The sequence below is a fragment of the Syngnathus acus genome, chromosome 19 (assembly GCF_901709675.1).
Source record: "Syngnathus acus chromosome 19, fSynAcu1.2, whole genome shotgun sequence".
In the NCBI taxonomy this organism is placed as follows: domain Eukaryota; kingdom Metazoa; phylum Chordata; class Actinopteri; order Syngnathiformes; family Syngnathidae; genus Syngnathus; species Syngnathus acus.
This window is the reverse complement of record NC_051103.1, coordinates 3,548,383-3,559,815: the sequence shown is the minus strand read 5'-3', so window position 1 is coordinate 3,559,815 and position 11,433 is coordinate 3,548,383. Positions and strand designations below refer to the sequence as shown.

The 11,433-nt window shown below is 42.1% G+C and overlaps 1 protein-coding gene across 1 annotated transcript; it reads left to right on the top strand.

Annotated features, from left to right (window-relative positions):
* The first annotated feature begins 2,132 nt into the window (after window positions 1-2,132).
* hs3st3b1b (heparan sulfate (glucosamine) 3-O-sulfotransferase 3B1b) lies at window positions 2,133-11,040 on the top strand. Its single transcript, XM_037277915.1, has 2 exons — window positions 2,133-2,916; window positions 9,036-11,040. The coding sequence occupies exons 1-2, from the start codon at window positions 2,414-2,416 to the stop codon at window positions 9,652-9,654; spliced, it is 1,122 nt and encodes a 373-aa protein (XP_037133810.1). The 5' UTR covers window positions 2,133-2,413; the 3' UTR covers window positions 9,655-11,040.
* Window positions 11,041-11,433: the final 393 nt, after the last annotated feature.

Sequence of the window (11,433 nt, the reverse complement as noted above, 5' to 3'; positions counted from 1 at the left end):
ATCCCTAAACACATATTTGCTTTTTTTCATCGGTGTGGAACGCAACACTATATCTCAGATTTTATTAGCCGTATGCTAACTGGAAGGTAAATAATACGGGAATGTCAGCATCCTGTTGAGAAACTCATTAAAAATCATATGAAATTGTAACATTGTCGTCTTAGTTTACCCTCAACACAAACAAACTCAGCGCGAGATATATTTTGCAACAAATGTTTGCAATGTGATCTGTTTTTGTTTGTTTTGGGAAGAGAACACCAGCATGCACACTTTTAAAACATGTGTTTTGAATGGCCATATTCAAATGACTAAGCCTTTTTCTACAAAAAAGTTCAATCAAAAAAGTCACTTTGTCTCTTTGGTAAAATTTCAAATTTATTGTCAGCATATTTTTGTGTTTAGGTGTTTATTGACTCCACAAACTCATTTACATGACAGCAAAAAATAATTGAAATTCAGCAATCAATGTTTACATTAAAGTTTTGGTTGGATGGCAAGTTATTTTCCAAATAAATTTTGCAAATGACTAAATTTGGAAAACATCAAAAGTAAATGAGCAAATGACTACATTTTTTATTTTCCAAATTAATTTAGCAAATGACTAAATTTGGGAAAAAAAATGAGCAAAGTACTACATTTTTTTAAGACAAACATCAAGATAGTGATCTGAAATTTAGATGTTTTTGTTTGCATGTTACGACACTACAGTGCTCGAGTTTGTGCTGAACCTTGCCAAAGACATGGTGATCCTTTTTCGGTTGCAAAACCGGTGGTCGATGGGCATGTTTAAAGTCCACTCACTAGCATTTTAAATTGTCACCATTAAATTGTGCTGAGAAGCAAATGACGGGAAAAACTTGATTGTGAGAAATCTGTGTTTTTGTCTTTTGGGTAGATTATAGAGACAAAGACATTTATGAGTTTGCTGATGGAAAAAATGTCACGTATTTGTTCTTATAAAATAAGGCAAAGTTGTGTCTATGATTGTGTGTGTCCTTTGAACTGCAATATTTAGATGGGAAAGCCAACAGCGATTCCGACCAAACACACAGCTGGACCAAAGTAAGCCTGCATGCACATTCCAAAAGTCACCAAAATGTCTCTTTTTGTCCAAATGTTTGTTTTTAAGAAAATAAATCTGAGACTTTTAATTGCACATATTTTTTTTATTTAGTCTACATTCACAGACAGTGGGCTTGTTTATTTTTGTGGCATTTTGTAAATATTTGATTTATTTATAACTATCCAAAAATGTCTAACTTAATTATTAAATATACCATTTTAAAATTCATATTTATGTTTTACAAAAATATGCAGTAATAGAAATGGATTCAACTTTTTAAGTTTTTGATTTAATGTATTTGCATGCACTTACACAATTAATATGCAACACTAATCAAAACGAGCTACCGAGTAAATTAAATTGTTTTCAAGTTTAGTTTTTGAAAAAGTTATTTGTTTATTACCACATAGTCTATAATCTGGTGTTGATTTCAGCGTGATTTAAGTTATATATGAATGACTCGCTGTTAAATTATTTACCATTTTAAAAATAAAATAGTGCCCTTGTGCATGTTCCTTTGAAAGAATTAGTGTCAAACCTTATTGGAAAAAATAAAAGATCATCGCTTGATTTTATTAAATGCAACAGTTGCATGCATTCCCTGTTTTTTAATGACTGAGTGACTTTAATGACTGAGATACTTCAATTAATTTGTTATAACTGTAATAAGATCGGTACAACTTTAATTTTACTGAATTATATGCTTTGTAAAATTAACTAACACTTTAAAGTGCAGTTTTTTACGGAAGACGATTAGAGCCAGTGAGAATTCCCACTTTAAAGTCAGAATTCTGAGAATAAAGTTAGAATTCAACTTTAAAGTCAGAATTCTGAGAATAAAGTCAGAATTCTGAGAAGAAAGTCAGAATGTGGGTAGTTTTGAAATAGGTAAGTTATAAAATAGTTTTCAATGCCCGTACTTGATGAGCCCATGAATTCAGCCACACCTCCTCTCTTCTAATTGGCTGGATTCTGTCAACAAACCTCTGCATGTTCTGCCCAAGCGAGCGCTTTGATTGGCCACTGTGGCTGCCAATCATTTCCCCCGCTGCTATATAAAGCTCCGCTCGACTCATCTCCTGACTCCGATGTGAGGTGAACTTACGTCGGTATCCGGAGGGACTTGACGTTGCCAACTTTGACACTGTTTTGAGTCGTGTAAAAATGATTTATAATCCACTCTATGATCCTCCGTTGTCGGATATATTCTCCTAAAATATTTATTCTCCATTGAACTCACTTAATTTGAGACGTTTCCAGGTGAGCTATGAGCGCAAATTGTCAAGGCGGATTACCGGAGTGACGGAGGCGACATGCCCCGCTGGGACGTGCCTGTGACCGGGGAGGCTTATGGAATATAGCCCACCGCGTCCCAGCCCGTGTTGCCGCAAGAAGAAGGCGCTCCTCCTCAGCATCATGCTCTTCATCTGGATCTTCGTGCTCTACTCCTGCGTGGGTCCCTGCTCCACTGGGGTGCTGCTCGACCCGCCCCGGGACCGGGACGGGGCTCCGGTCTCTGCGGCGAGTGAGAGGACCGAGCGCGCCGACCTGCTCTCCAGGCTCCGGTGGGAGGACGTGGAGTACGAGGAGCCGGGGGCCGCCCGTGGAGCCGCGTCCCGGGACTTGCTGCTCAGCGACGAACCAGAGCCCCGGGCGCCGGAGCCCAGCTCGATGTCGAGCTTCTCCAACGGCGCTGGGAGCAAAAAGCTGCCACAGGCAATCATCATCGGGGTGAAGAAGGGAGGCACCCGGGCGCTCCTCGAGTTCCTGCGCGTGCACCCGGACATCAGGGCAGTGGGGGCCGAGCCGCACTTTTTCGACCGCAACTACGACAATGGCCTCGAGTGGTACAGGTAAAAGCCACCTCACCTTTAATGAATCATTTTACACAGATGTGCATCATTTGATCGACTTTTTAAAAACCAAGTTCTTCCCTTCCCTAGTCTGCGTCATTCATGCTTTACAAATTTAATGACGCTTGATTGCAAAATAAAGTACTTTGGCACAGATTCGAATACACTTTAGGACAGTTTTTGCACCATTTCATGCATATTTCCCTTAAAACGTTTTTTACTTTATTCACCCTTCGATGCAAAAGTACGTTGGCGCCGATTGCAATCCAGTTTTGCAGTTTTTGCAGCAATTTGTTTGGTTAGTGTGATTTATGTATTTTACCATTTAAGATTACCATTTAAGACTTAATCGACTCTTTAATCAAAAAAAAAAAAAAGCACTTTGGTACAAACTGGAATACATTTTTTATGCATTTTTTCCAGCTATTAAATATGTGCAGCGTGTACTGATCTCTATTGGACGCGGTGCAACACTGCAGCTCTTCTGGCTTATTACTTGCATAAATTGCTGTGAAACCAATGTTTGGTTGGAATGAAATGAGCAGCTTTGGTTTGGCACATTTTACTTTAAAATTTCCCAAATTCTGCAGAATTTGACCATTTTATTGCTCTTAACTCAAAAACAATTTTTTGACATTGTTATGGCAAAACAATGCATAATTGCATTTATTTATTTTTCTAAAAGTGCTAAAATGGTTAATAGGCTCATGTCTTCTTGTTGATGTATTTGAGTTATTTATTTTGTGTAATTTTAAAGGACACAGTTTAAGTTGTATTAATAGTTCGATTGAGTTGATCATAATTAACTTAACCCAAAAACTGAGTAAAATCAGGAATATTTTTTTATTTTCACTTATATTTCCACATTGCACTCCCGAAAAGGATAAATAATCTTTGTGTTGCAGTATTAGTTTTGTGTATGGCGTTACTGTATTGCGTAACTTCATCAGAGATGCAACGAGTGATTGAAAATTTATTGATCGCCTATTTTGGACAATTGAACAATTCTACCTAATCTAATGTAAAAGTAACCAAATGCTCAGAAATTCATTCTCTCATCAGTAAATGTTTTCCGATTTCTGTAGTTCTTCATTCAATCAGATTGTAAAATAAAAATATAATAAAATGAAATCTTTATATTCACCTTCAACTGATCAACATGTTTTTTTTAAATTTTCTAGTGGGTTTCACGTCTGCCTCACAATTTTAAGATTTTAATCTTTGCAATGGCCTTTTGTATGCTCCCCCTCCAAAAACATACTACATGTTAGGTTTATTGACGTCTCTAAATTGTTCATCGCTGTGAATGGTTGTTTGTCTCCATGTGCCCTCTGATTGGCTGAAAAACCAGCCCAGTGTGCTCCTCTCCCTACTTCTCACCCAAAGTCAGCTGGGATAGGCTCCAGCTCGCCCGAGACTAATAAGGATAAGCGGTATAGAAAACGGATAGATCAGTTGGTATAGTTTAATTGTCTCCTCACAGTGATCAGTAGGTGGCACTATATTTTTCCACGACACTTTTAACTATTGTTCATACAAAAAAATACATTCACTTGTTTTCTCTGTAACAAATCCTCATTCCACCTAAAGGCCTCTCCTTGCAAAGCGCATTTGTTTTCCATCTCCATTTTGTCTTTGCACCTGTTTGCTGGTCTGGAGTGTGTGGCTGGCTAGCGTTAGCATGTGAGGAGCTAGTAGAGTACACAAGGTTTTTGTTCAGATTTTTTTTTCGAGTGAAATCAACTAGTGCCAGGTAAAATGATCAAAAATAAAGCAATGGTAAGAATTGTTATAATAACAATAGTGGTCTTGTGATTTCAGACTTGACAGACTTTGAAAGTTTTTGTCCCCAAATCCCTAAAATTCCAAGCTCCTCTCTTCCTGCCCCCCGTGACGCATCCGGGACAGTCCTGGATGGCTGCTCACTCTTTTATTCATCCTTAGCGGGGTGCGCTTGAGTTTCCCGGCAGGTGACCCCCGTCCAGTGTCTATCGCCCGTGACCTTCCTTCCTTCCCCTTCCAAAAAAAAAAAAGAGGCCCACCTGCTCCTTTTGTTAACTTTTGCACCATTTCGCAAAAGCATCAAACCGTCGCGTTTCCTCCTGTGGCGCCGTTTTGCCAACACGAAGGTTTACATCTTCGTTGGTGCGGAACCTTTATGGGAATCGCTCTGCGGCTATCGACTGCCCGAGTCTGATTGGAGGGCGTGCAGGGTCAGTCACACATCTGTTGACCATCTGACCATTGGACGGTTGCTACCATACCTAGACCATATTGCTTGGTTGCTTTCCACCTCCAATATACATAGATTTATCTTTTCAAATCAACCCTAACCCTAAATGTGTGAAGCTCACTCATTCAGTCCTGTGTCACGCTTGACCCGTCCAATGAGGGGGCAACGTTCCCTGCAGGCCTCACTGACCACAAGTGTCCCCCTTTGGTCAGCATGTATGCCCCCCCCCCCTCCAGTCCTGGCCTAAGCTGTCATTACAAGTGGTTAATTGTGAAAGCGGGAAGACCCCCCCCCCCCCACCCCCCTCAAGCACCCCAGTGCACTCCGATCGGGACAATACGGCCGCTGCGAACACATACACATTAGTGTTTGTGTTAACACAATCCACAATAAAAACACAAACACTCCCTGTGTGTCCCTTTCAAATTAGTCTCATTTTTAACGAGGTGATAATTCAGACGCCAGTACGCACCCCCTTCAACCCCCCCCTCCCCTCCAGTTCACCGCTACTAAATAAACACACAGTCCGTTAAATTTCAGCTTTTCCTAGAGTCTGTGCTAATATTAATAACACGCACGTTAATCATTATTACCGTCCAACGATTTTGGTTTGAGAAGGAGGCGACTGTGATGAAGCCGCACTCCTTGTCCCAGGTATGAAGTCCCAAAGGTGGCCATTAGGCTGCAGGAGAAGGGCGACCGCCTCCGGGAGACACATGACTGGGGTCTCCTGAGATTTCCATTAGCCAGGCAGTAAAAGCGCAGAGCTCATTAGAGTCTCTCGCCAATGTCCTCAAATATGTGGACGTCCCTGTCCGCTGAGACGACTGGCTTAATGCCAGCAGCGACTCACCTGTATTCAAACCAACTGGTGGCCATGCATGGCAGTAAGTCTAATGCTAACTAGCTAGCGTTCGTTAAAGGGACACTGCCTTCCTGGAAACGACATGACCTTTTTGACCCTCCAAAGCTTCACTACCAGTAATGCAAAACAATCCCCCCCATGTGTGGAGTCAGGGATTGAGGTGGCATGTGCTTTTTCATCTTTTATTCATCTTCGCTGCAGTGAGATCAAGGCGTCGCATGTCTCATGGTGCATGTCAACTGTCGGGAAATCCACACAATCACACACACACATAGACTCACACTGACTCTTCACCTTCACACAGCTAAAGTCTCCCAAGCTGAACCTGCAACTACTCCTCGGTAGCACATGCTGCTAGCTCAGCCGCGGTCTCATTTTGCGCCGGGTAATTCTGGGCCGCCGCGGTTACGAGCTAGAGGCGCTCCCGCTTTCTTCTTTAAGGAGGACGCATGATGGCTACTTATGGAATTGAATCATTTGAGCTTGTCACAAGTCGACCGCAACCCCAACCACAATCATCTCTGCTCTCTATTTATGTCTTCACTACTTTCTGATGTCGCCTCCAAGACGCGGTGTGGATTCGAAGCGACTATTTCTTTCTGTAGTTGTTTTGTTTTTACTTGCTCAACAGCTTGATGATGGATGGGGACGGGTTACAGCGGTCGGGGTCGACTCCGGTTCGGGTTGGGTCAGCGTGTTCCCAGGCCGGTGTAACACTGGCATCGTTTCGAAGTTGCATTTATCAAGCGAATCGGTAGCACGGCGAAGTAAAGTGTCGCTGTAAAGGGGAAATCCTGCTTTTTTTGTTCGTGTTCTTTGATAAGCTTTGTAGCTCACAATAGCAGAGGCCTCCTTCAATGGTTTCTGATGACACAGCAAAGATGTCATGGCGTTCGACGTCATCCCGATACTACGATTATTTGGATGACATCAAGGGTTCGCGGTCTACGTCGTCTTTCTTCGGTATTTGGATTCAATTTATGGGGTTGGATTGACATTTGTAACTACGCATCGGGCGCGACTCCAAAGCGCGTCGTCTTCTTTGGATTTACGAGCGACGCCGCACGCCGCGGTTAAACTCCGTGTCGGTGCAGACTTTTATTTCACGACGTCTGGCTTCTGTTTGTGCTTAAGTGCCACTTTATAAAATATACAACAGAAGCCCGCAATGGCTTGGTTCTGATGATGAATGCGCACAATAAAGCTTGCTCATATGAAGGCGAGCGTCCCCGTGTAAACATTAGCACATGTTTGATGTGAACAATCGAGTGGCGTTTAAGATCCTTATTGGATCCTTTAACAAAAAAAATCGTTGGGTCTCCCACTTGATGTTCACGTGAAGGATCTGGATAAGGATGAGAGGCTCTCTGGAGAAGAAAGGCAGCCTTTCAGTGCTCATTTCTTCCTTCCCCTCTTGAGAAATGTCACTTTGCCGTCGGACCTATGGAGCCTGCCGGGAAATCTCGGGGATCAATGGAGGCGGGAATGAATGTGGAGTGGCGCTCGAGTGGCTTTTGGATCCCACTCAAGTGTTGATGGTGCTTGTGGGCGCAAGGTTGTTTCCTCTTGAGTGCTCGTCTTTTTAAATTTGAATTCAGTACTTCCTGATTTTACACAATCGGTATTAATAAAACATGTTTGACAGCACAGCCGTCACTCAACGGATTCTGGACAAAATACAGTTCTGAGCTAGCTAGGCTAGTGGTCATCTTGGATTCAAGTGCGGAGACAAAATATCACTCTGCCTTTTCGAGGCCACACAAACCCCGGCACGATTATTTGCTTGCATTCAAATCCAACAATCATTTGACATTCAAATGCATTCGGCACCCAACCTTTTGTATCAAATAGAAACCAGCCTGCGGTGGGCCATTATCGTCCAATCAAACGCGACAGGAGGAAGAGGGACACATCAGACAGAAATAACCCACTTCCTCTCTGTTTATCTCAGCTGGGAACTGGTGGGTGGTAGCAGGGGGGGGGGGGGGGTGCAGGATGGTGGGCGGCCGACCTCCGTTTGATGGCGTCATGTGACAAGAGCCTCTGCTTTGTGTCTTATCGCTGCTTTTGACTTTCTGTCTCTGTTTTTTTTAGGCGGGATGAACGTTGCCAAAAAGAGTCTTTGGTTTCTCGTCCATATAAACATTTTTGGCGTTGGGATGTTTTTGCACGTTCCACTTGAAGCGTACCCCTTGAAAGGTTTCTCGGCGCTCTCGATAAGCGCCTCTTGTGCTTCGGACCTTTTTGCCGCAGCTCACAATGGGCCGGCTTTGAAAAGGCGGTCAAGAAACACAAGAGCTCGCTGACAGCATCTTTCAAGAGAATCAGCTCATAAATCACAAGGGAGGAGAATAGCCATTGTTATTCCCAAAGAGCCAAAGTCCACCCGCTCTCTTTTCTCTACTTTTCTGGCAACACAGAAAAGTCAGAGGTGAAGAGTTTTTTTTTTTTATGTGCACAAGGGCCTCTTCTTGAGGAATTTGGCGCTTTTTTTTTTTTTTTTTTTTTTTTACTGTTTCGCCATCCAAGCGTCCTCTTTTTTTAACGCTCCTGCGATCGCAAAGCCTTTGAGGGATTCGTGCCGCTCGGATCAGCATAATCGCTAACCCAAATGTCTGCGCCACCGAGTAGGATTAAACTTGTTTTTCTTTTTTTTTTTTACATTTTCTGTGTCTTCAAAAAATAAATTACAAGTGATAAATATCAGAAAAAAAACTTGTTTTCATGCACCGTCATTTTAAAAGTTTTATCACACTTCCCAAAGCAAAACAACAACGGCAGAAATTCTTCATCTTAGCGGTCATTTATAAATTCCCCGGTCAATCTGTGCAAAGAGCGACGTCTTAAGAGTGAGTGATTATGCTAATGCTTTGAGCTAATCAGGTTAATTTAGCAACTAATTGCTTTTTGACTCCTCCAATGAGGCTAAGTGGGGCTCAGTAAGTCATTGATCACAAATACATTCCATCTACTTGATTAGGTGACACAACATGGCTAAACTGCCGTCTTTTGTCCTGACAGGGACTTGATGCCCAAGACCCTGGAAGGCCAGATCACCATGGAGAAGACCCCCAGCTACTTCGTGACCAAAGAAGCGCCCGCCCGGATCTCGGCCATGTCGCGGGACACCAAGCTGATCGTGGTGGTGCGGGACCCGGTGACCCGGGCCATTTCGGACTACACCCAGACTCTGTCCAAGAAGCCCGACATTCCGTCCTTTGAGAGCCTCACCTTCAAGAACAGGACTACGGGCCTCATCGACACGTCTTGGAGCGCCATCCAGATCGGTATCTACGCCAAGCACCTGGACAACTGGCTGCAGTACTTCCCCATGGAGCAGATCCTGTTTGTGAGCGGCGAGCGGCTCATCAGCGACCCGGCCGGCGAGCTGGGACGCGTGCAGGACTTCCTGGGCCTCAAGCGCATCATCACTGACAAACACTTCTACTTCAACCAGACAAAGGGCTTCCCGTGCCTGAAGAAGGCCGAGGGCAGCAGCAAGCCCCACTGCCTGGGCAAAACCAAAGGGCGCACTCACCCCGACATCCGCCCCGAGGTCGTGCGCCGCCTCAGAGACTTCTACCGGCCCTTCAACATGAAGTTCTACCAGATGACAGCACACAACTTTGGCTGGGATTGATGTGGGCAGAAAAAGACTTCATCCATATTTTTTATTGTTATTATTACTATTATTATTATTATTATTATTATTTGTCAGATCCCTGGTAATTGAATGGCAAAATGTGGAGATATTGCTATATATATGTAAAATGTACAGAAATCTATTTTATAATAATTTATTTTTATTTTTAAGCAATTAATTCACTAAGCTGCCTAACCATAATTTTAATAGCATCTGGCTCACACATTTTTTTTTCTTTATTACAATAAACATTCCTTTTGTCCATTTGGCAAGTGATTCCAGCCCGCATGATGTCCTACACTGGTTTCCAATTTAGAAAACCAGAAGCATTGATGGGTTGAACACAGAGCTCTGAGTAAAAAACGCCATGTTACGGGTATAAAGTGCTCCCAGAGGTTTCCTTACTATCATTAGAATCTCTACTATGGCTACTATCGTTACAAATGCTAGTAGCGCAACTAATAGCTTCACTAGAAACACTATCAATGAAACTACTGCTATTGGTGATACTAGTTATGCTACTATTACTAGTATCACTATTACAGCGCCCATAGTTAGAATTACCAGTATTGTCCTTCTAATGATAGTGTCACTAGTAAAACTACTAACACTCGTAGGCAAGTGTTTTAGCATCCAACCAACATGTTTTATGCCTTATTATTAAACCCTTTTCGCATCTCACGATCCTTATTCAACTTTCTGCCCCCCAAAATACATCAAAATTACACATATCCCACCGCCTTATCTTTTAGCTTTTTCTTGTTTGTTTTCTACTTGAATCGTTAATATGCAAGAAGGGAGATTGCGCGCGGTTGTCGTGGCGCTTTTTTGTTTGACTGTACATTAGCAGACGTCACGTATTAAAACGTGAGGCCTGAATGTAGCAAAAAAAAAAAAAAAAAAAACGTTCTGATGTTGTGCCTCTTAAATTTATACGATTCCACTCTTTTCGACTGCTCGTTGTCTCTTTTTAGTTGCTTTTTCTCCCGGATTCCAACTCGTGTGTCCACATCTTGTATCCTCGGTGCAATGTTTAAAGAAGCATTTACAGTTGTCATGTCCTGCATAGAAAGACTGAAGTTTTTTCGAGATGGAGGGTTTAAATGGGACCGCCGCAATCAAGCAAAACGAGATTAAAAAGTGACCCTGCGCTCGCAGCTGCATTGTTTTTATGCGGTTGAGTTTTATTCAACCTGACTTGTTTGTGTTATTCACAACAACACGTGTGACACGGATGCTCAAAAGATCATTATTGTCTTTGGTGAATGAATTTTACACACCATACAAAGAGCGAAATGCAGCGGCTGTTTCTAGACAATTAAATACTAAACATTCATAATATTTCTTTGTATGAAGAAATAAATAAGTATATATTTTACCAAACTCTTGTGGCTTTGTCTTTTTGAATTATATCCACAAATGAAGGATACAATTTCAACGCATTATATGCTACTATTATACAGAATGAATATGGTATAAATCATATTTGTGTATTTGTAGAATTATTATTATAATCTATCAAGTGTCGCAAAGGTTTTTAAAAAATACTGCATAATTAAAGTTTGAACAGCACTGTACATATCTCGTATCTAAAAAGTAATTCACATTGATTAAGTTTAATAATTATAAACATGATATGACGTCAGGAGCCACTTCCGGGTTGTGAAGGCGCGAACAATTAGCGGAGGGCGGATCTTCCGGTCCAAACCAGAAGTGACCCGGAAACGACGTCGGACGATTTGTCAAATTTGATGTGTTAATTTGTTTATTTATTCT

Coding starts and splice junctions, on each gene's coding strand:
- hs3st3b1b (XM_037277915.1), top strand. CDS start 2,414: ATGGAATATAGCCCACCGCGTCCCAGCCCGTGTTGCCGCAAGAAGAAG. Junction 2,917..9,035: donor AATGGCCTCGAGTGGTACAG/GTAAAAGCCACC, acceptor TTGTCCTGACAG/GGACTTGATGCCCAAGACCC.